Source organism: Zingiber officinale, chromosome 6A (assembly GCF_018446385.1).
Source record: "Zingiber officinale cultivar Zhangliang chromosome 6A, Zo_v1.1, whole genome shotgun sequence".
Lineage (NCBI taxonomy): Eukaryota > Viridiplantae > Streptophyta > Magnoliopsida > Zingiberales > Zingiberaceae > Zingiber > Zingiber officinale.
Genome location: NC_055997.1, coordinates 112,033,750 through 112,058,504, shown reverse-complemented (window position 1 = coordinate 112,058,504; position 24,755 = coordinate 112,033,750). Strand labels below are relative to the sequence as shown.

Here is a 24,755-nt window from a genome sequence, read left to right as displayed (position 1 = left end):
AGCTCGTCTCTCGATTTTTAACGTCGAGCTCGGCGGTCTTCCGCTCGGAGGGTTTATAGGCGGCCGGCTCGTCTCGATGTTTACGTCGGGCTCGGCGGCCTTCGCTCGGATTTTCGATAACGTCGGAGCTCGGCGGTCTTCCGCTCGGAGGGTTTATAGGCACCGCTCGCTCTCGAATTTTAACGTCGGATCTCGACGGCCTTCCTCGGAGGGTTTATAGACGCGGTTCGTCTCTCGATTTTTAACGTCGAGCTCGGCGGTTTCCTTCGAGCGTTTATAGCGCGGCTCGTCTCGATTTTAACGTCGGGCTCGGCGGTCTTCCTCGGAGGGTTTATAGGCGGCTTGTCTCTCGATTTTAACGTCGGAGCTCGGCGGTCTTCCGTCGGAGGGTTTATAGACGCGGCTCGTCTCTCGATTTTTAACGTCGGGCTCGGCGGCCTTCCACTCGGAGGGTTTATAGGCGGCTCGTCCCGATGTTTAACGTCGGAGCTAGGCGGTCTTCGCTCGGACGTTTATAGGCCGGCTCGTCTCGATTTTAACGTCGAACTCGGCGGTCTTCGCTCCTATGGTTTATAGGCAGCTCGTCTCGATTTTAATATAAAGCTCGGCGGTCTTCGCTCGAGCGTTTATAGGCGGCTCGTCTCTCGATGTTTAACGTCGAGCTCGGCGGTCTTCCGCTCGGAGGGTTTAGACGCCGGCTCGTCTCTCGATGTTTAACGCCGGGCTCGTCGGCGCGGCGTTTATAGCCGCTCTCTCGATTTTTAACGTCGGAGCTCGACGGTCTTCCGCTCGGAGGGTTTATAGACGCCGGCTCGTCTCTCGATTTTTAACGTTGGAGCTCGACAGTCTTCCGCTCGGATGGTTTATAGACGCCGGCTCGTCTCTCGATTTTTAACGTCGGAGCTCGACGGCCTTCCGCTCGGAGGGTTTATAGACGCCGGCTCGTCTCAAGATGTTTAACGTCGGAGCTCGACGGTCTTCCGCTCGGACGTTTATAGACGCCGGCTCGGCTCTCGATTTTTAACGTCGGAGCTCGTCGGTCTTCCGCTCGGAGGGTTTATAGACGCCGGATCGTCTCTCGATTTTTAACGTCGGAGCTCGACGGTCTTCCACTCGGGCGTTTATAGACGTCGGCTCGTCTCTCGATGTTTAACGTCGGAGCTCGACCGTCTTCCACTCGGAGGGTTTATAGACGCCGGCTCGTCTCTCGATGTTTAACGTCGGAGCTCGACGGCCTTCCGCGCGGACGTTTATAGATGCCGGCTCGTCTCTCGATTTTTAACGTCGGAGCTCGACGGTCTTCCGCTCGGAGGGTTTATAGACGCCGGCTCGTCTCTCGATTTTTAACGTCGGAGCTCGACGGTCTTCCGCTCGGAGGGTTTATAGACGCCGGCTCGTCTCTCGATTTTTAACGTCGGAGCTCGACGGTCTTCCGCTCGGAGGGTTTATAGACGCCGGCTTGTCTCTCGATTTTTAACGTCAGAGCTCGACGGTCTTCCGCTCGGAGGGTTTATAGACGCCGGCTCGTCTCTCTCAATTTTAATCGGAGCTCGGCGGTCTTCCCGGAGGGTTTATAGGCGGCTCGTCTCGATTTTTAACGTCGAGCTCGGCGGTCTTCCGCTCGGAGGTTTATAGACGCCGGCTCGTCTCTCGATTTTAACGTCGGGCTCGGCGGTCTTCCGCTCGGAGGGTTTATAGACGCCGCGGCTCGTCTCTCGATTTTAACGTCGGAGCTCGGCGGTCTTCCGCTCGGAGGTTTATAAACGCCGGCTCGTCTCTCATAGACGTGGCTCGTCTCTCGATTTTAACGTCGGAGCTCGGCGGTCTTCCGCTCGGAGGGTTTATAGGCGTCGGCTCGTCTCGATTTTTAACGTCGGAGCTCGGCGGTCTTCCTCCGGGGTTTATAGGCGTCGGCTCGTCTCGATGTTTAACGTCGGAGCTCGGCGGTCTTCGCGCGGACGTTTATAGACGTCGGCTCGTCTCTCGATTTTTAACGTCGGAGCTCGACGTTCTTCCGCTCGGAGGGTTTATAGACGCCGGCTCATCTCTCGATTTTTAACGTCGGAGCTCGACGGTCTTCCGATCGGAGGGTTTATAGACGCAGGCTCGTCTCTCGATTTTTAACGTCGGAGCTCGACGGCCTTCCGCTCGGAGGGTTTATTGTCGCCGGCTCGTCTAACGATTTTTAACGTCGGAGCTCGACGGTCTTCCGCTCGGAGGGTTTATAGACGTCGGCTCGTCTCTCGATTTTTAACGTCAGAGCTCGACGGTCTTCCGCTCGGACGTTTATAGACGCCGGCTCGTCTCTCGATTTTTAACGTCGGAGCTCGACGGTCTTCCACTTGGTTGGTTTATAGACTCCGGCTCGTCTCTTGATTTTTAATGTCGGAGCTCGACGGTCTTCCGCTCGGACGTTTATAGACGCCGGCTCGTCTCTCGATGTTTAACGTCGGAGCTCGACGGTCTTCCACTCGGAGGGTTTATAAACGCCGGCTCGTCTCTCGATGTTTAACGTCGGAGTTCGACGGCCTTCCGCTCGGACGTTTATAGACGCCGGCTCGTCTCTCGATTTTTAACGTCGGAGCTCGACGGTCTTCCGCTCGGAGGGTTTATAGACGCCGGCTCGTCTCGATTTTTAACGTCGAGCTCGGCGGTCTTCCGCTCGGAGGGTTTATAGGCGCTCGTCTCTCGATGTTTAACGCGTGAGCTCGGCGGTCTTCCGCTCGGAGGGTTTATAGACGCCGGCTCGTCTCGATGTTTAACGCCGGCTCGACGGCTTTCGCTCGGACGTTTATAGACGCGGCTCGTCTTTCGATTTTAACGTCGGGCTCGGCGGTCTTCCGCTCGGAGGGTTTATACGCCGGCTCGTCTCGATTTTTAACGTCGAGCTCGGCGGTCTTCCGCTCGGAGGGTTTATAAGCGGCTCGTCTCTCGATTTTAACGTCGGAGCTCGGCGGCCTTCCGCTCGGAGGTTTATAAACGCCGGCTCGTCTCTCGATTTTTAACGTCGGGCTCGGTTTTTCGACGTTTATAGATGCCGGCTCGTCTCTTGATTTTTAACGTCGGAGCTCGACGGTCTTCCGCTCGGAGGGTTTATAGACGCCAGCTCGTCTCTCGATTTTTAACGTCGTAGCTCGACGGCCTTCCGCTCGGAGGGTTTATAGACGCCGGCTCGTCTCTCGATTTTTAACGTTGGAGCTCGACGGCCTTCCGCTCGGTGGGTTTATAGACGCCGGCTCGTCTCTCGATGTTTAACGTCGGAGCTCGACGGTATTCCGCTCGGACGTTTATAGACGCCGGCTCGTCTCTCGATTTTTAACATCGGAGCTCGACGGTCTTCCGCTCGGAGGGTTTATAGACGCCGGCTCGTCTCTCGATTTTTAACGTCGGAGCTCGACGGTCTTCCGCTCAGACGTTTATAGACGCTGGCTCATCTCTCGATGTTTAACGTCGGAGCTCTACTGTCTTCCGCTCGGAGGGTTATAGACGCCGGCTCGTCTCTCGATGTTTAAAGTCGGAGCTCGACGGCCTTCCGCTCGGACGTTTATAGACGCCGGCTCGTCTCTCGATTTTTAACGTCGGAGCTCGACGGTCTTCCGCTCGGACGTTTATAGACGCCGGCTCGTCTCTCGATTTTTAACGTCAGAGCTCGACGGTCTTCCGCTCGGAGGGTTTATATACGCCGGCTCGTCTCTCGATTTTTAACGTCGGAGCTCGACGGTCTTCCGCTCGGACGTTTATAGACGCCGGCTCGTCTCTCGTTGTTTAACGTCGGAGCTCGATGGTCTTCATGGCAAATTTTTAACACAGCCGCTCGGCAGGAATGATAGCCATCCTTTTAATTAATTTCTGCTTCCTGCATTACAAGGACATGGGCAACTAGAATATACGTAAATATGTGTTACACCAGTGCACCTGTCATCCGGCACGATAAGGCTGGAGATGATTCGCACTCCATGGCCGATCCAGCTGACGCCCGTCTTCATCCTCCAAATAATAAGCGCCCGAGCGGAGCTTTTCAATAACCTTGAAGGGGCCCGCCCACGGTGCCTCTAGCTTGCCGACGTCGCCGACCGGCTTGACTTTCTTCCAGACGAGATCGCCGACCTGGATTGATTTGGGGATTACGCGGAGGTTGTAGTTTTGCTTCATCCGCTGCCGGTACGCCATCAGCCGAACGGACGCCTTGGCTCTTTCTTCTTCGACCAAATCCAGCTCCATGTTCCTCCGCTCGGCGTTGTCCTCATCGTAATTTTGGATCCGAGCGGACTCGATGCCGACTTCAACAGGAATGACCGCTTCGCCGCCATACACCAAGTGGAAAGGCGTGACGTCCGTCCCTTCCTTTGGAGTCGTTCGGATGGCCCATAAGACGCCCGGCACTTCATCTACCCAACTTCCTCCCAAGTGATCGAGCCGAGCGCGCAGAATGCGAAGAATTTCCCGATTGGCTACCTCGGCTTGACCGTTACTTTGGGGATAGGCCACGGACGTGAAGTGTTGCTCGATGCCATAGCTTTGGTACCAATCTTCATGCAATTTCCGGTGAACTGCCGTCCGTTGTCGGAAATCAGTCGGCGAGGGATGCCGAACCGACAGATGATGTTCTGCCAAATAAATTTTTTGACCATCTGCTCGGTGATCTTGGCGAGCGGCTCAGCCTCCACCCACTTGGAAAAATAATCGACCGCCACTAGCAGAAATTTTCGCTGCCCGGTCGCCATAGGAAATGGACCCACGATATCCATTCCCCACTGATCGAACGGACAAGAGACTGTTGATGCCTTCATTTCCTCTTCCGGCCGGTGGTGGAAGTTATGGTACTTCTGGCACGAAAGGCACGTCGATACGGTCCAAGCGGCGTCTGCTTGTAATGTTGGCCAGAAGTACCCTACCAACAGGATCTTCTTAGCCAGCGATTGTCCGCCCGGATGCCCACCGCAGGATCCTTGATGCACTTCTTGGAGAATATACGCCGCGTCTTCCGGGCTCACGCATTTCAGTAACGGGCGGGAGAAAGCCTTCTTGTAAAGCTGATCGCCGATGAGCGTGAACCGACCGGCTCTCCTCCTTAGCAGCTGAGCTTCATTCTGATCGGACGACGTGGCGCCCGAGCGCAGAAACTCCATGATGGGTGTCCTCCAGTCGCTCGGAAATGCGAGGCCCTCCATCCGATCGACATGCGCCACCAAAGATACTTGTTCAATTGGCTGCTGGATGGCGATCGGCGTCATTGAACTTGCAAGTTTGGCTAGCTCATCAGCCGCTTGGTTCTCCGCTCGGGGTATCTTTTGGATGATAACTTCTCGGAAGTCAGTCTTGAGCTTCTCGAAGGCTTGAGCATAAAGTTTGAGCCGAGCGTTGTTGATTTCAAAGGTGCCTGTCAGCTGCTGAGCGGCCAATTAGGCGGCCTGTAAGCCGGCTATAAGGGCCTCATATTCTGCTTCGTTGTTTGTAGCTTTATAATCCAGCCGGACGGATAAGTGCATCTTCTCTTCTTGAGGGGAGAGTAACAATATTCCAATCCCGCTTCCGAGCCGAGTGGACGACCCATCCACATATATTCTCCACATAGCTTCCGGCTCCGGCCTTTGCACCTCAGTCACAAAATCGGCCAAGGATTGCGCTTTGATCGCCGAGCGGGGCTGGTATTGGATATCAAATTCACTTAACTCCGTCGTCCATTTGATGAGCCGTCCGGATGCCTCTGGATTTAGTAGAACACGTCCGAGCGGGCTATTGGTTTTGACAATGATCGTATGCGCCAGGAAGTATGGACGAAGACGCCGAGCGGCGAGGACCAGAGCGAAAGCTAGCTTTTCGAGCCCAGTGTAGCAAGATTCAGCATCTTTTAAAATGTGACTAAGGAAATACACAGGCTCCTCTCCGCTCGCCCTCACCAGTGCTTAGCCGATTGCCTGCTCGGTCGAGGATAGATAAATACAAAGTGGCTCACCAATAGTCGGCTTACTGGGAGCGAATTCAGATATGCCTTTAAATCTTGGAATGCTCGTTCCGGTGAAATTTTGTAGCCTTGCGTAAGATCTTGAAAAAGGGAAGGCTCCGGTTGGAAATGAATCTGGACAGAGCGGTTATCCGACCGGCCAAACGCTGCACTTCCCTTTTCGGAGGAGGCATATCTTGTAGAGCTTTCACCTTCTGGGATTTGCTTGATCCGACTCGGTCTATGTACCCCAAGAAACGCCCTCCTTTTGCTCCGAACAGGCACTTCTGGGGATTTAGCTTGACTCCATATTTGCGTAGCGTTCGGAAGGTTTCTTCCATGTCCTTGAAGAGATCAGCCGCTCGGACGGACTTAATGAGAATGTCGTCGACATAAACTTCTAGATTCCGCCCGATCTGCTCTCTGAATACTTTATTCATCAAGCGCTGATATGTGGCCCCCGCATTCTTTAATCCGAACGGCATCACATTATAGCAATAAGTGTCGTCGGCCGTCACGAAGCTGACTTTTTCTTGATCTTCACGGGCGAGCAGCACTTGGTGATAGCCCTGGAAGGCGTCGAGCATACAGATTAATTCACAGTCGGCCGTAGAGTCCACCAGCTAATCTATCCGAGGTAGAGGATAAAAGTCTTTCGGGCAAGCTTTGTTGAGATCCCGAAAATCTATGCATACTCTCCACTTGTTGCCCGGCTTGGAGACTAATACTACGTTCGCCAGCCAGCTCGGGAACTGCACCTCGCGGATATGGCCGGCCTCCAAGAGTTTCTCCACCTCCGCTCGGATGATGGCATTCTGCTCGGCGCTGAAATCTCTTTTTCTCTGCTTCACAGGCCGAGTGTCCGGTCGGACGTGGAGCTCATGCTGCGCTACACTTGGTGAAATTCCGGGCAGCTCATGTGTCGACCAGACGAAGACATCATGGTTTCTTCTGAGGCATTGGACCAGCTCCTCTTTCTGCTTCACCTCCAGATCGGGCGCGATGAATGTTGTAGCCTCCGATCGAGTGGGGTGTATCTGTACTTCCTCCTTTTCTTCGTAGACTAAAGAGGGAGGCCTTTCAGTTATGGCGTTTACCTCGATCCGGGGCAATTTCCGAGCGGAACTTGCTTCTGCTCGGACCATTTCAATGTAGCATCGCCGAGCTGCCAGTTGGTCTCCCCGTACCTCTCCTACTTTATCTTCGACGGGGAACTTGATCTTCTGGTGGAAGGTTGAGACGGCTGCCCGGAACTCGCTGAGCGCCGGTCGTCCCAAAATGACCTTGTAGGACGAGGGAGAGTCCACCACCACGAAGTTCACTGTCCTCGTCCTCCTGAGCGGCTCCTCTCCTAGTGAGATGGCTAGCCGGATTTGCCCGACCGGCAGGACTTCGTTGCCCGTGAACCCGTAGAGGGGGGTTGTCATGGGCAGCAGCTCGGCACGGTCAATTTGCAGCTGATCGAATGCTTTCTTGAAGATGATGTTGACCGAGCTCCCTGTATCAATAAAAACGCAGTGGATAGTATAATTCGCTATTACCGCTTTGATGAGCAGAGCGTCGTCGTGGGGCACTTCAACTCCTTCCAAGTCCCCTGGACCGAAACTGATTTCCGGTCCGCTCGCCCGCTCTCGGCTACAACCGACTACATGGATCTGGAGCTGCCAGACGCCGGCCTTTCTTGCTCGGTTGGAGTCTCCTCCGGTCGGCCCATCAGCAATGATATTGATCTCGCCTCGGGAAGTATTGCTTCTATTTTCTTCCTCCCGAGCGGATGGTCGAGACCTTTCTCTTGACGCTCGGCGATTTTCCTGCCTTGGAGAGCGATGTCGATCGGGAGTCTGTTGCTGTCGCCTATCAGCTCACGCCCGGTCGGCTTCATGAGTTCTCTGTCGACGGTCGACTGAGGGAGACCGTCGGCCGCCATTCCGGGGAACGGGATGAGCCACAAAGGGAAGACTGCGACAATCCCTTGTGTTGTGCGTGTCCGTCCGGTGGAAAGAGCAGAACATCGGGGTACATTTCTTCTTTGGCTTGGGCCGGGCGGCAGCTACTTCTTGCACGTGAGACCGGGTATGGGGGGAGAGGATTGCTTCGGCCCTCGGTCCTCTGGGCGGCTGATGAGCGGCTTGCTGTTTCCGCTCGGCAGGAGGAGCCCGCTCGGTTGGAGTTTCTTTTTTCCTGGCCGCTTGTGCTTCCTCCACGTTGATGTATTCGTTGGTCCGGTGTAGTATATGGTCATAATCTCGAGGAGGCTTCCGAACGAGCGAGCGGAAGAAGTCCCCGTCCACGAGGCCTTGCGTAAAGGCATTCATCATAGTTTTCGAGGTGGACGTTGGAATGTCCATCGCCACTTTGTTGAACCGCTGGATGTAAGCTCGGAGCGATTCACGGGCTTCTTGCTTGATGGCGAACAGACTCACGCTCGTTTTCTGATAGCGCCGACTGCTCGCAAAATGGTGGAGGAAGGCCGTTCGGAAGTCCTTGAAGCTTGTGATGGATCCGTCCGGCAGCCTCCGAAACCACCGTTGAGCAGATCCCGAGAGAGTAGTAAGAAAAACTCGGCATTTCACTCCATCTGTGTATTGATGGAGCGTAGCTGTATTATCAAACTTACCCAGATGATCATCCGGGTCGGTTGTCCCATTATACTCGCCGATCGTCGGAGGCACGTAGTGCTTCGGCAAGGGGTCTCTTAGAATGGCCTCCGAAAATTGGCGGTTAATTCGCTCGGGCGATGCATCCGCTCGGGGGGCTTTTCCTTTTCTGTCATCCCGTCTAGGCCTTTCATCAGAAGAAGATCCCCGATCTCTGTTAGTTGCTGCGGCCTCGGGGGTGCGGAATAGGGCCCGATGAAATGCAACGGTGGCACGTGGTGCCTCCGCTAGGCCACCAGACGCTGACGTTGCTTGCTGCTCCGGCCGCTCGGCTGTGGCTTTCTGTTTTTGCTCCACAAGCTTGGCGGCCCTTATCTCGATCAAGGCGTCGAGTTCCTCCGTCGAAAGCGTCACCGTGTGTTGTCGTCCAGCCTCGTCCATTGTTTCCGTTCGGATGCAGGAGCGTTCCCACAGACGGCGCCAATTTGATCCTGTCCGAATGTTGAATCAGCGGACGCTGGGCACGGGGCGCTCTCCGACTGCTGACGTGGATCTTCGACTGGTGGCACAAAGCTCCGGCGAACCTGCACAGAAGTCGGGCCGGGAAGGGGTTCCCGGCGGCGACCCTCCGACGCTCAAGTCAGGCGAAGCTCAAGAAAGAAACAGTGGCTTCAAAACTCGTAGAATGCGTACCTCCGGCGAAGAATGAGCGCCTTTATATAGGGCAGCGAAGAAGTGAATGTACACCTACCGAGGTGTACACGTGTCCATGGCCCATACCCTAGTAAGGACTTGTCAGTGAGCTTCCCTAACCCATACTGCTACAGTCTCAGCATGTCCTCGATGGGATAGCGGAATCCCCTGTCACAAGATTTGGAGCATGGCCCACACGTGAAACATACCTGGTATAAAAAAAAGACGTTCCTTGTCCTTTTCCCCTTTGCTCCAGATCTGGATTCCGGGCGGACAGCTCCCTCAACATCCAGCCGGACATATGCGGTGGTTTATTTGGGGAGATCTTCCATTACGTGCTTTGTGGAGACTATTAGCAGTTACCTTATGGCTTTGGCCGAGCGGGAAGTCCGCTCGGCCCCGCGACCTTTTCCACTGAGCGCCGGAACCTTGATTTCGACAGGGCGCCTTTAACCATCAACCGAATATCGTCCGGTCGGCCAGCCGATCAGACCCATCCCTCTCCGGACATTCGATTCCACCGGGCAGCCGGTCGGCCGTCCGGTCGGACTCGGCCCTTTCCGGATGGACAACTGCCACTGTGACTTCCACGTGGCGCTGACTCCACAGGGCGGGGTCCTTTGTTCTTACTACCGGATCACTAAACTTAGCTAATCCTAATTAAACCTAACTTAAGTTACTTAATCAAAACTTAAAAATTAAGTTAATGAAAAACAAAATATAAATTATAACTATTATTTTTAATCCATTGATATTAAGTCAGTTAATACGAAATTTAATCAGATAAGTCAAGTAAAATAAAAGTTAATCAATAAATTATTGATAATGATTAACTATTATTAAGTTGGTAACAAATTACTTATTAATGAGAATAATTGATTAATTTTAATAATCTTATTTTTTTATCAAACAATTATACCAAGAAATACTTATGTAAATAAAATAATATATTCGATAAACATAAGTGTTATTAACACTGAATCACTTAAACCTTAGTGTTAAGGCATTGAAATTTAACCCAAACCTTAGTGTTAACTTAAGAGGGAGAGATAAATTAAGGGGGAGTAATAAATTCAGGAGAATATCAAATTTAGAGAGAGAATCATTTTTTTTTCTTAAAATTATGTCAGGTTCAAGAGGAGGATTAATTGCTCTCATACTTATTTTCCCTTAATTAAAAATATTTTGAAATTAGTTTTTGAAAAATATTTCCTTAAAAATATTTTAAATCTGTTTAAAAAATCTGACTTATTTTTGCAAATCTAATTTGATAAACTTATTTTTAAAACTAACTTTTATAAAACTAAGTTGTTTTTTTAACTTAGTTTTTGAATTGGTTTTGAAAATTGGGCTTTACAAACTTAGTGTTAAAAAATATATTTTACTTAGTTTTTGAAAATTGGATTTCACTTAGTTTTGAAAATTAAATTTTACAAACTTAAGTTTGAAAATTGAGTTTATCCACTTAGTGTTGAAATTTGGATTTTATAAACTTGTCCTTGACAACCTTACTTTTTGTAAAGTCAGTATACTTGAAAATTAGTCTTTATGTTCGAAAAGTGTTTTAAATTTACAAGCTTGAAAATTAGGTTAGACTCCCCCAACTCGACCTAACCTTAATTCAAATTTTCTGTTGCTTCTTTAATCACTTATTTTTATATATGTTCTGTGTTATTTTTGATGAATATAAAAGGGGGAGGGTTAGGTGGTTTAAGTTAGTTAAACAACAAAATACCACAAATAAAACAAGACTAACTTAAAAAATCTTATAATTGCTTGTTTTACTTGCATTTTTTTTACTAACTTAACCCAGGTTGTCATTGCATCAAAAAAGGAGAGATTGTTGGTGCGATTAACACTAACGGCCTAACTTAAGTTTTGATGAATGGCAAAGTAAGTTAAGTTAGTTTCATATTGATCTAACACTTTGACGAAGTGTGCAAGAGAAGTCCAGCTAGGTCAACGGGTCGACCTGATAGCTGGCATAAAGCCCAGATTGGTCGACGGGCTAACCGGATGTCTGGCACGAAGTCCAGCTAGGTCAATGAGTCAACCTGATAGTTGGCATGAAGTCCAGCTAGGTCGACGGGCTGACCTGATAGCTGGCACAAAGTCCAGACGGATCGAAGGGCTGACCGGACGTCTGGCAGGTAGGTTAAGGTAAGGCACTGGAGGGGAGTGACTGTGAGGACGCGTTCCCGGGAAGGGAACATTAGACATCGATCTAACTTAGATCTATTTCGGAAATCTAATTAAGTTGAGGTTGTGACTAGATTCCGGTCTCGAGGAGACGGGATCTAATTATTGCTTTTATTACTATTATAACTTAACTGAGCTAATACCTTGTTTTGCAGGGTAATTTTACATTTTACCTCAGATTAATATTTTTTGTAGGTTGCTGAAAAAACAAAGATCTGGGTGCCCGGAATGCAAAGTTTATCCTCGTTGCCGCTTCGCCAAGTGGAGATTCATGGTTGGCTGGGCTACGTCACACTCTAGGCGCCCGGAAGGGATCCGAGCGCCCAGAGCCTCCTATATAAGGAGGATGCACCCTAGAGCAAAGAACTCAGAACAAGATCTTCCAATGTTTGCTCTTCTGTGTTGTACTCCTGCGACGTTGCGAGGCTTCTCCGACAAGTGATGTTTTTCTTTTCCTTATTATTGTCAGTATTGTTTATTTATTATCATTCCTGTAATTTAAACTGTGTAATCATCTTTTCGAATTGCTAGTGAATAGCCCAACGAAAGAACTCAATGAGTGCGAGCCTTAGAGTAGGAGTCGACAAAGACTCCGAACCAAGTAAAATGACTATTGTTAGCATTGATCATTTTATTATTCCGTTGTGCACTCGACTCGAGTTTTTACGATAATTTTTTTCGCTATTCATTCCCCCCCCCCCCCAACCCCCCTCTAGCGAATTCATCGATCCAACAAGAGTATGTAATATATAGGAGAGAAAGTGTGATGGAAGATAATGAAGAGAGAGAGAGAGAAAATGAGGAGAGAGAGTGTAAGATGGGAGAGAATATAAGGAGAAAATGGTAAGGATTATATGTGATGAGAGAGAAAGTGTATTGAGAGAGAAAGTATGATGAGAGAGAACAAGGAGAGAGAAAGTGAAATGTAAGAAAATTTGAACAAATATATTGAGAGTATTTTTGTCCAAAACTTAATTTTTATTCTCATTCCTATCAAAACTCAAGAAAAGAGGTGAGTTTCATCAATACCCAAGTTTTTGAGTTTTATTCTAAAATCTTGATTTTATTCCCATCAATTAAATACAAGGTTTAGAAATGAATTAGAATTTCTAAACTTCTAAATCAAATGCCACCTTAATAATTTGATGGATTGAGCTAATTCGATAAGTACGTTCAAAATTGGTGGCTCTATGTGAGGAAGGTAAAAAAAACTCACCTAACTTAAAATATATAAGTTTGAAGGTTAGTGATAACAGATATCATAAATTAATTATTAACTTAGAAAATAATAAATTAAATATTTAGAATTACTTTTAGAAAATAATAAAAAGATTAATAAAGTGTTTTAAATAGAATCTAATGTAGGAGGATTAAAATAGAAGGTGGTATTAAATATTATTTGTGATTATGATTGATATAGCTAGTGTGATTTACAATATTTGGGAAGTTACAATGCCCAATTTTACAGTTTGATAGACATTGCAGCTAGGCAGCTTGGCCATGTAAGGTAGCTCGGTTATACCAAGAGGCCAGACTAGGAAGATCAACTATAATAGACAGCTCGATCATACAAGACAGTTCAACCATACTAAGTAGTTCGATCATACAAGACAACTCAATTATATAAAGCAACTTGATCTTACTAAGCAACTCGACCATACAAAGCAGTTTAGCCATAACATGCAGCTCAGCTATACCAAGCAACTCGACCATATCAAGCAGCCCTTATCAAACAGCTCGCCCTTATCAAGCAGCTCGGTCATAGATGGTACTTCAGTCATACAAGACAACTCGGTATTACTAGGCACCTCAGTCATACAAGACAACTCGACCATATAAGATAGCTCAGCCTTACCAAACAGTTCAGCCATACAAGGCAGCTTAACCATACAAGACAGTTCAATGACTTCAAGTTATACTATATCTGCCTTGTTCGATCTCAACTTCCAACAATTCTTGACGATCACAATACATTGCAGCACAACCACCTCTGGCAAGATAGTCTCTATTAGTCCGTGTTAACCCGATTAGAGGAGGATGAATAACCTAAAGAAGAGTTAAAGAATTTTTCTTATTTGAAATTTTAACAAAGATAATTAACTAATTAAGCACAAACAATAAACATAATACGAAAACAACTTCAAGAAATAAGAAAAATGCGAAATTTAGTTCATGAGAATTTTTTTTCTCTACTGATTTCCTACTTGAGTAAATGAATGAGTGATAGCGTCGGAGCTCTTCTCCCCTGGTGGAGTCGGTGAAAGTAAACAAATAATAAAGGATGAAATGGTAAAATTTTGAAATTTGAAAATGTTTTGGCGAATTTAAATATCGGACGAAAAGATAAACTTCCTGGGCCAACCTAAAAAAATCTCAAAATTTTATCCGTGCGCCATTTCTATGGAACAACACGATATTAATCATGTTTACCCATAGCCCACTACCGATCTCATACGTCACGTCTACAGATCGATCCTGGTACGCTGGCGGGTGCAAATCTGGGAGTACAATACCGAGACGCTCCGTGTCCCATCAGCGCGCGGGACCATTTTCCCACTCTGGCCGATTGATTACCGATTTCGTGTATTCGTTGACGGCGGTGAGCCCCACTGTTCCGGCCCTCACACGTGCCTTTATCCGACACCGGGTCCCTCTCGTCCTTTTCTACCCAATAAATAATAATGGCTTCTCAGCCCACCCGCTTCCTCGCCTCCCTCAGCCGCCTCCTCCCTCGCTCTCCCTCTCTCTCTCTCTCTCCCTCTCTCTCTCTTCGCTGTGGCTGGTACTCCGGAAGAAAGAGACAGAACCTAGCGACGCTCCTCACGCCGTGATCTCATCACGATCATCCCAATCCATCCACCTCCTGAGAGAAAGATCGATCCTCGCAGCTCGAAGTAGGTTGGTTCTCGGTCGGCGACGCGAGTGGCGGAGCGGCATTTCTTCCGGGGTTTCATAGTTGATCTTGCCGCTCAGGGTCGCCTCTGCATAACTGCATTGTGCTGAGAGAGCGAACTGAGGAAAGGCGAAGCAGATCTGAAATATTCGGCAATTAACCAATTTCTGATACTTCGTGGTAGGTGGACTCTTCGGGTTCTTGCTTTAATTCGATTCTCTCCCCCTCTTTCTTGTTTTTTTTTTTCTGTTAACCACTGCATACAAATGCTGCCGAGCTTGTTGCGATTTTTTTTTTAAAAAAAAATTGAGAGATCTTTTTCCTGTTTTGGGCGTTCCATTCGAAAGGAAGACATTTTTGGAATTCGAAGTTGGATTCATATAATGTCACGAGAATGTGGAATGGTTTATTGTTATGTTGGCCGCTCCGATTCAAAAGGAAACAAATTTTGAATTAGAAGTTGGACTCGTGCAATGCTTCACGAGAATGTGGAATGTCTAAGTAGGGTGTTAGAATCGCGTGCTGAGAATAAGATTTAAAATCTCCGGCCATTCTACTTCATCCTGGTACTTCATGGGTGGTAGTCTCATGCCTTAGTTCGATTTTTCCTCTTTCCTGTTTCTCTTTTCTTTTGTGTTATTTAAACCATCGCATACAAATGCTACCTAGTTCATTGCACTTGGTGATCAGTACTCTGGAAAAAAAATGAATTTTGAGGGGGTTTTCTCTCACGTTGGCTGTTGCGAAACACAAAAGAATTTTTTCCTTTTCTGAATTAGAAGTTCGATCTGAGTAAAGTTTCACCAGAATGCGGAATTTCTAAGTAGTGAGTTCGTGAATTGCGCTGGGTTCATTTGGTTGCTTGTAGATCGTGCCCTATTCTTCTCACCTGCTCCTTGTGAACTGTGTTTGATAGCGATGGTTCTGAACTTCTGATTGAGATTCAATTTCATTTTATTAGTAGCAGCTGTATGCTCATTGGAAGAGAAAATTACAGATTTAACTTTTTCTCCATTTTTGTGTGTACGCAGAATCGTGCAGTGACATATTGAAAGATACAGATGTGAAGTATCCGTCCGTTTCAAGCTGAGAAGAGAATCTAGAAATTTCTGGAACTTGGGAAAATTTGCAACTAGTTCAGCTGTGCTGCACAAAATTCTAGCTGCGATCAGGGCAATGAAATTGCTCGTACTACAGTAAGAGTACCAACAGATCATGGCATCTCCAACCCTAAAAGCAAAAGATGAAAGCATGCTTGGAACAAAACAATTCCATCAGCAGAAGAAAAGAATCACAACTCAGACCCAATCCTCAAAATCCCCCAGCAAGCCTTCCCCTAGTAGAATAAAGAATGTTGACTTCTCAGAGAAGGTTGGGGCACTCAAAACAGAAAAGCTCCCTCGACAAACTGCTAAAGATAGGGAAGGAATCAAGAAAAATTCAGTTATGTCACCCTTATGTACTCCTCAAAAGCCATGGCCTGGTAGGAAGGTTATTGAGATGGACGAACCAGTTAAGAACATGTCAAATGTGCCCTTGTATCTTAGGCGCTTGGAGAAACATGATAGCATCCATGAAAAGGCTCTGAATGTTGGAGTTCTGGAGTGGGGACTTCTTGAGAAATGGACACATGAGAAGTGTGCCACGGATGGGACGGGCGGAGACTGTGCATCGAGTTGTACGGAGTCCTCTACGCTTTCTACATTTGGTTTTTCTAACCAATCTTGTGGAACAACGGCTAGTCCTTTTTATCAAGGTAAGAAATCTTCTGTTCTTGCTCATAAGAAAATGTCATTTTTGGGCAGCCCAACTATGACGCAGAAGAAGGTAGTAAATAGACTTGAAGAAGGCATTTCTGATTCGAAGATCTCTTCTATTATGCTTCCTAGTGTGGATTTTAACCCCTTAGATCTCCAAAATGACAAAGATATGGGAACTTGTTTAGATTTTGCAAGCGTGTCTGGTGAAGTACATCTAGAATCACAATCTACCACTTCACCTTCAAGAATTAATACTGATCATGCTACCACAATCAGGCTTGGTGAGGATCATGATTGTATCTTGACGGAAGCAGGAAAGTTTGCAGACTTTACCAATATTATACCCTTTACCAAGAATACAAGGCCACCTTTCCATAACAATGGAGGAATTTCGAGTTTTCTTCAACCTAGTGCAGATAGTGGACAGCTTAGTTCTGGATCTACAATAACTACTGACTATTGGCAAAGTGAGTCAAACGACAAAAGCCATTCAGGTGATGTAGTTGAGGATTTTGAGATCATGGACAAATTTTCTAAGGTTCCTTATTCATGCCCACTTCCTCTGGCCATTCTGAATGATGAACCTGATATACCATGCAATGTTCCACTGGTAGAAACAACACCAATTGATAAATCAGTTCGAGGAAACGGGGGCATTGACGTATGCCCTAGTGGTTCTTGTGAGAAACTTGAATCCAATGCTACTCAGAAATCAAGAAAATTTGAGGCTAAAGCAACGTCTTCAGCAGGGAAGAAGTCGACCATCCATCCGTCTAGTGTGAGACCAACTAGGATGAGTAAGAGTTCTAGTTCAAAAGGAGGCTCATCGGAAGAGCTCTTTGAGTCAATTTCTCTTCTGTACAATTCCCATGGAGAGCAAGTAACCAGAAATAGTAAAGGCCGACAAAGTCCATTGAGGAGGTTACTAGATCCAATAATGAAGCCAAAGAACAATCTTCATTCAACTGGGAAAGTTGCAGCCTTACCTGGTCAGCATTCTGGTGAACTAAGAACTGATAAATCATCCCCGGGATTGAACAAACAGTCAAAGACAAATGTTAATTCTGTGTCCCAAACAAGAGACAGCATTATTACTTCGAAGGAATTACCTAATGATGGTATAGGAACTCAAACTGACAAAAATCATGCAACAAACATGAAGCAGGCTCTTCTTCAGCTGGCATGGAAGAATGGTCTTCCTTTGTTCATGCTCTCGTCTGGTGATGGTGAGGTACTTGCCGCAGCAATAGCAGGAAGCAGTGCTCCCCACATTGACAATCTGGAGTGCATGTTCCATATATTCTCGATAAATGGTTCAAAGAAGAAAAACACATTTTGGAGCAGCTCTGTAAACAAGGACAAGCAACATCAGTTGATCTCAAATGTTGTTGGTCAGTTGAATGTTGCACTTGGCGAGGTAAAGAGCTTTCGCCATGGAAGCTTTGATTATGTAAGAGAGTTTATCTTGCATGACGCTTACAAGTCTTTTGATTCTTCGACTGCAAGTGAGCTGGCTGCGATTGTTGTGCCAACACCACCATTTAGAAAACCTAACTCACGCACTCAGGCCTACATCTGTAATTATGGAGGATCCTTATTGACAAATTCAGCTGGAAATTCAAGGACATCACCTGGTGAGAAAATTTTGCATTCTTATCAGCACAATGGCAAAGGTCATTCTGGTATATCAGTCATAATTCCGAGCGGCATTCATGGTTTGGCCAATGATGGGGAGCCCTCAACTTTGATAGAAAGATGGAGATCAGGAGGTGATTGTGACTGTGGAGGTTGGGATGAGGGTTGCGCCTTAACTATTCTTAGTAACAAATTTCAAGCGCACAATTCATGTGGTTCATTCCAACCTTATCAAACTGCAGATGGCACTTGCCGATTTGAACTATTCACTCAGGTATATTCTCTCAACGAGCATAATGTTTGGAATTTTTCAAGCAACAAGTGTTTATGAAAAAAAGTACTGATGGTTAAACTTTTCAGGGAGCATCTCAGGACACAAGGCATGCCTTCAGCATGGTTTCTTTCAAAGAGGGGCTGTACACCGTTGATTTCCAGGCGTCAATTTCTCTACTTCAGGCTTTTGCAATTTGTTTAGCAGTCATCCATGGCAAGAAGCCCTATGATCATTCAACCCTGCGAAAGAATTTGCAGGAACACAATGTCAACGATGGATCAGGGCAAGCTTCTACTACTCGAGGTGACCCTAACAGCTATGTGCGAAATCACCCGCCTGTTTCTCCTATTAGAAGAACTTAAAGTCTACCGATACGGTGTAGTGCGCAGCTTCTGCAGGAAGATTCTTGCACCTCTAGAAGATCAAGGCAATATAGTTTGAATAAAATCAGCAATTCAATTGGGGCCTTGGGCACAAGCCTCTCCGGCGCCACGAAGTCATACATAGTATTAGTATCATATAGCCACTCTGAAATGCTGTAGCTTCCATTTCCTTGGCAACTTGTAGGTCATCTTTGTTTTTCATGTAAAGAAAACCATATCTCCAAGTAATAGTATGAGGAGGCTATAGCTGCGAATCATTTTTGAGTTATAGATAGTATCTTTCTCCTTCCATGTCAACATGGCTAGAGATGTTTGACTTGCCATTGATGATACCAACCAACGTGAGCTTTTGGAGGACAAGATTGTTTGGTTACTAGTTTTAGTCTATTGAAGCAGGAAAACTCGTGCCTTTTTGAGTTGCCAAGCATTTTATGTTTTGAACAATAGAGGAGAGGCTTAGCATTTTGCAAACTTTATTCACTGCTACTGCATGAGAAGAACGGAGAAGCATAGAATTAGGAATCATGCACTACTCTCTCTAGTAGAGAACGGTTCGTTTGCCCAGCTACTCCATTCTTTGCTACAGCAAAGGGTTTTTTTTTTTTTTTGAACTCCTTCAATTAAACTTGATCTGTTGGTGTCATTGAATTTGCTGATTCAGTTCAGCTTGCTTGTATTTTGCGTGAAGTCTCTTTGATGCTATCTAGTCCAGAAATCACCTGTCTAGCCCAAATATGAGGAACTCCAGCTTACTTGTACTTGAGATCAACACACGTCATAGTTTAATCATTTGAGTTGAGACAGAGATGTATCAATCCATAAATAAGAGATCTTATCAAATATCCACACAAGTTATCAACAGAACTCTCCAAGGACATTAAAAACTAGTTTGTCTAGCTTTGCTGATTGATTGTAATCAGCTATAACTTGATTATTTCCTATACTTGTTGCAGTTAACAAGTCCAAGGCAATATCTTGCCATAACCAATGACAATAATTAAAGCATTATTTCCTAATACTCTTACAAACTGATACCAGAACCTATTTGGATGATTCTGAACAGATCGCTACACACTGAACAAAATTGCTCTTGATCCCTCCAAAACTATTGCTTAAAGAAATAAACAGATCCTCAATTCATGACCCTAGAACAAAAACTTTCAAATGCAACTGTGTCAGACTTAAATCAGATAGGGTGAAATAACCACATTACATATTAATTAGAGTTATCTCATGTCAATGGATACAATTTTGAGTGTAGGTAAGCAATAATATAGAGCTCCCAAGGTGAACATTCACAATCACAACCTTTGCAAGAAGTTTTTGGAACTCAGTCACAACCATCAAATCCTACTGAAACCAACAAAGAAATATCATAATGCAAGAACAGAGCTTTTACTAACTGAATCGGACATTCAAAACAGATAAATTTTCTAATTAATCCTTAGAGGAAACCAGTACAAACTCTTGAAGATACCCTGAAGGCAGCACAAAACTTTTAACTACTTTTATTACTTCATTTCCTCATCTTCTTCGATCTTTGGTGCCAAATAATACCTCACATATCCCATGTCTGCAATCTTATACTCAACCACAACGGGCAGATCAGACGACAAGCTGATCGATACAGTCTCAGAGAGTGGTGTTGCCTTGGTGAAAGAGTTCAAATACCTCAGAGCAAATGTTAGTGATACAGGCTCTTGCATCTCTATGATGGTGGCTTCCTCAGGCTTCAGCATACAAAGACATTGTAAATTTAAGTAGCAAGAAACGTTTCCATAAGTGAAAATACGCACTTCTAATAAACTACATAAGTGAAACTACGTCTCTCCCTTTAACCTAAGTAAACTAAATAAATGAAATAGAATAATAATTATTATAATTTAATCTTCATATAATCCATTTCATTTCTTTTTGGAATATACAACATTTGCTTATATAAATATTTTGATCTTTGGAAATCATTCCTTATTACTTGTGAAACATCTATTTCACAGATTATAAGATCAGAATCATTATTTTATTCTTATTTCATGTTATTCCTAGGATTTATTCGCTGTGGGTTTCACTCAATACAAGTGTTATAAGAATTGAGGGGACAAAATTAACATATAGACAAAGCAAATGCAAGGTACCTTATCTACAGTCTTGTTTTGCCTGCAAACAATGTTGGCAGTTCCTATATCTCCTGCAGTAGAAAACTTGACTCCTTCCTTAGTCACTGAAATAATCACTGCCATGTTCGGAGCCACAATAAATCAACAATGAACAGAAGAGCAAAAACATTATGATGGATTCAATGAAGATTAAGATGACTGATGTACCAGTATCTCCTATGCTGCTCAGATCTTTGCAAATCCTTGCAAATTCTCCCGAAGGCATTTTCACAATGGCTTGGTATTCAGCATCTGGAATGCCAAGATGTTCACTGTCTATGTCCATCAGCTTCATCTCAAAATCAGCAATCTTGTCTTGATCTGATCAAAACCAGGAAAACAATGAACAAAAAAAGGTACTCAAACCCCACTTGCATGATTGATATCAGAAGGAAAAACTTCATCACTTCTTTGAAACAAGCATTCTCAAACATTTAGAGGGCACGATGTAGTCATAGAAATGTTTGGTAAAAATAATCACAATAGGTAGGAAATTTAAGACTAAGCTTCAACTGTTTTAAGTAGCACATATTCTCAACCCCTTGGAGGGCACAATGTGAAGTGGAAATAATTTCACAAGCACGATATCAGAAGGAAGCCTTCATCTACTTTAAGTCAAAAATACTGTCAGAATATGATTGTAGACACATACAGTGAACATAATCACCGAAGGTAGCAAATTTAAGACTAATCTTCATCTGTTATCCAAAGCCTTGGAGGGCAAAACATGATCTTAGAAAAGTGCAGTAAAGATAACCACAAGAGATAATGAGTTTAAGACTACAATTGCAAGAGTGATACCAGGAGTGGAATCTTCATCTGCTTTAAGTCACATATTTCTCAAACACTAGAAGGCAATTTACTTATGGAAATGGAAATAATCATAAAAGGTGGCAAATTTAAGACTACACTGGCAAGAGTGATATCAGGACAAGCTTCATCTGCTTCAAATTGCAAGTATGCTTGAACATTTTGGAGGGCAGTGTGATCGTAGAAATGTGCAGTAAAGATAATCACAAGAGGTAACAAATTTATGACAGCGCTAGCAAGAGTGGCATCAGAAGAAAATGCTTCATGTGCTTTGAGTTTCAGTCGTATATATTCTCAAACATTTGAAAGGCGCAATGAAATCAGAGAAATGACCAGTGAGGTGTCACAGAAGGTAGAAAATTTAAGACTACACTTGCAAGAGCGACATTAGAATAATTAGATTCATGTACCTTAAGACGCACATATTCCCAAAGACTTGAAGCAGACAATGAGGTCAGAGGAACAGTTGCAATTGTCATATCAGAACACTCGAAAGCACAATGTGATGGTAGACACGTGCAGTAAAAGCAACCACAAAAAGGTAGCAAATTTAAGAATCTAAGCAGTAAAACAAAGAAATCACTGATAACCAGGGAAATAAATAGATATAAGCAAGGTACTTGAACCCACTTACACGAGTGATTATCAGAATGAAAGGCTTCATCAGATTAAGTTGTGCATATTTTCAATCAGTCGGAAGGTAAAATGTGATCGGAAAATGTGCAATTATTGAAATAGAACAGACGTAGCAAATTTAATAATTAGCATCAGATCAAGAAATCGCTGACAAAGTGTAAAAGATTAGAACTTATCAATATTTAAGCAGCAAATATTGTCAAACATTTGGAGGGCACAGTGTGATTGTAGAAATTCAGCAGTGAAATCAATTAAAAAATGTAGCAAGTTTAAGACTATCAATGGCTGATTGAAAAAATCACTGTCAAAAAGAGAAAAAACGGAAACATACACATTTCCTCAAACACTTGGAAGACACAATGCGTAGTGTATTGAAAAAAAATCACAAAAAGTATAATTTTATACTATAAACGGCAGATCGAAGAGATCACAGAGAAAATGAAAAGGAATGGAAGTGACCTTGCGATACTTTAGCGAGAAGGAGATTTACAAGGCTAAGTGAATTTCCATACTTGGGCTTTCGAACATGAAGGTGACGGTGTCGCTGCCGTCGTCCGCCTTGATGGTGATGATGTCGTCTGAGCCGGCGCAGCGGAGCATCTTGGAGACGTTGCCGAGGTTCATCCCCATAGAGAGGTTGCGGTCACAGCGGTAGTGCTCGAAGCCCTCGGAGCGGAGTAGGAGAGCGACGAGGGCGACGTGGCTGGAGTCCATGGCCTGGAGAGAGAAGCCGGTGGCGGAGCAGTCGAAGTTGGCGTCGGTGACCAGCTCCTTGATGGCTTCCAGCACCTTCTTCAAGAGGCTTCCTTGCACCAACCGTAGCTCCAACATCTTCTCCTCCTCTTTCTCCCGCCTCTTCTTCCTCCCTGATCTGCTTTGTTACTGGTTACACGACCCCGTTGATCGTCGGCTCCTGATCTAGGGTTTGGGAGGTGAAAGAGAGGGGGGCGTGCGCGGCGTTGGTATATGCGAGCAGTGAGGTTTGGCGGGAAAACATAATAAAATAATATGTTTCCCTCCATTCCACTCGCGGTTTTTTTTTTCTCGTTCCCCGAATGGACCAGGAGCACGCGGTGCCGTGGTGGTTCGGGTACGAGCTGCCTCACGGGGTTCAGCGCGGCCTAGCCCTAAATTTGTCTTGTCAAAAGCGAGTCGAAGCTAAAATGGGGCATTTATAGTCGCCACGGTCTAGTCGAGTTTGTATTCGGATAGTAATTCGTTAGGCAATGGTTAATTTTCACGGGATTTATTTCATTCTAAGTGTCCTCCTACTTAAGAGGACACTGCGTAATTTATTTCTCTGTGAAATAGACATTCGAAATTAAATCATCTTTTACGACATTTAAAAGACTTAAAATCAATTATATAAATTTTTTTCCGGTATAAATTTAGTATTAAAAATCCAATCTTAGTAGTATAATTTTTATTAATTAAAAAATAATTTAAAATCATTCGTATTAATCAAAGAGTGTTTCAAAGGTCAATGATGAGAGGTAAGACGAATTCCTAAATAATGAGGATTTAAATCTCATCTAGAATACATTATGTTTGTGCAATTAGCTTTCAGAATTTAAATATTTGATAATGTATCTAAGTCTAATCAATTTGATCGAGGATTAATCCAAATATAATTTGATGTTTGAAAAATAAAAGTCTAGTCAGGACTAAATAATTAGTAAGGTAAAGTCCTAATAGAAGATTTGACAGATGAGAAGTCTACTGAGTGACTAATCATAACTAGAGGTTATGTAAGGGAAAGTCCTAGCGAAAGGTTAAGCAGGTGAGAAGTCCATTGAGTAATTAGTACTAACTGGATATTAGGCAAGGAAGTCATGGTCAAAAGGATTGGGCAGGAAATCTCGACAGATTAAGGGCATCGGGCAGAAAGTCCTGATGGTTGAAGACACCAGGTGGGAAGTCTGGATAGATTGAGGATCGTAGGTCTAGCGAAAAGTCCCGAGGGTCAAGATCAAAATGAGTAAAAGTTCAAGTAATTCTGGAGAACTAAAGATCTGGTAAGGTAAAATCCTAAGAAATAGACCTTAGATGGTAAAATCTCGACTTCAAACAAAAAGTAAGCCTAGTAGATTAGACTTGCTCTAAAGTAAGCCTTAAGTAAGTTTAGTAGGTCAGACAAACTACGATTAAGACTTAAGTTGCTTGTCTGTTGTTGTATGTTTATTTTGCTGGTTAAAACCTGGAGCTAGAAGTAAGATTGGAAAGCAAACAGACACAAAACAAGCAACTAAGTAGCCTGGATAAACTCTAGGCACTTGGATGGTCCAAGAGCTTGGATATGTTCTAGGCACTTAGACGATCCAGGAGCCCTTATTGATTCCAGGAGCCTGAATGGTCCAGATTTAGTCTAAGAGGATCAACTCATGACGTGACACAAATATCCAAACATCCAGACCAAGGGTTTTAGATCAGGACAGACTGGGAACTCGGAAGGGTTTCAAGTTTCTGAAATTGATTTTTATAGGTGTTGCAAACAGGAGTTTCAAATCATCAATTCTCCACTCGAAGAAGAACCATTGAAACTCTACTCGTACAATCGGGGAAGACCTAGGAGGGGTGCACGACACTCAAGAGCTTCTGGACCACGACTACGGGGGACCGGCTGTGAATGGTTCTGTGGCTGAAAGGTCTAGGAGTCGATTCTCGGGGTGTCACTGCCTGGGGTTAACGTCTCCGCTATATACTTTCCACCTGTGTACCTGCATTTACCTCCCTCCATATCCGTGGGACCGGCTCTAGGGGGGCCGCTGATGTGGC

At 45.1% G+C, this 24,755-nt stretch overlaps 2 protein-coding genes across 2 annotated transcripts; one reads left to right on the top strand and one right to left on the bottom strand.

Moving 5' to 3' along the window:
- Positions 1-14,124: 14,124 nt before the first annotated feature.
- Positions 14,125-18,635, top strand: LOC121997457. Its single transcript, XM_042551869.1, has 3 exons — positions 14,125-14,506; positions 15,358-17,995; positions 18,082-18,635. The coding sequence occupies exons 2-3, from the start codon at positions 15,542-15,544 to the stop codon at positions 18,355-18,357; spliced, it is 2,730 nt and encodes a 909-aa protein (XP_042407803.1). The 5' UTR covers positions 14,125-14,506; positions 15,358-15,541; the 3' UTR covers positions 18,358-18,635.
- A 934-nt stretch (positions 18,636-19,569) lies between these two features.
- Positions 19,570-22,958, bottom strand: LOC121997458 (proliferating cell nuclear antigen). Its single transcript, XM_042551870.1, has 4 exons — positions 22,493-22,958; positions 20,703-20,855; positions 20,514-20,611; positions 19,570-20,108 (listed from the first exon to the last, which is right to left on the bottom strand). The coding sequence occupies exons 1-4, from the start codon at positions 22,809-22,811 to the stop codon at positions 19,890-19,892; spliced, it is 789 nt and encodes a 262-aa protein (XP_042407804.1). The 5' UTR covers positions 22,812-22,958; the 3' UTR covers positions 19,570-19,889.
- Between the last annotated feature and the right edge of the window lie 1,797 nt (positions 22,959-24,755).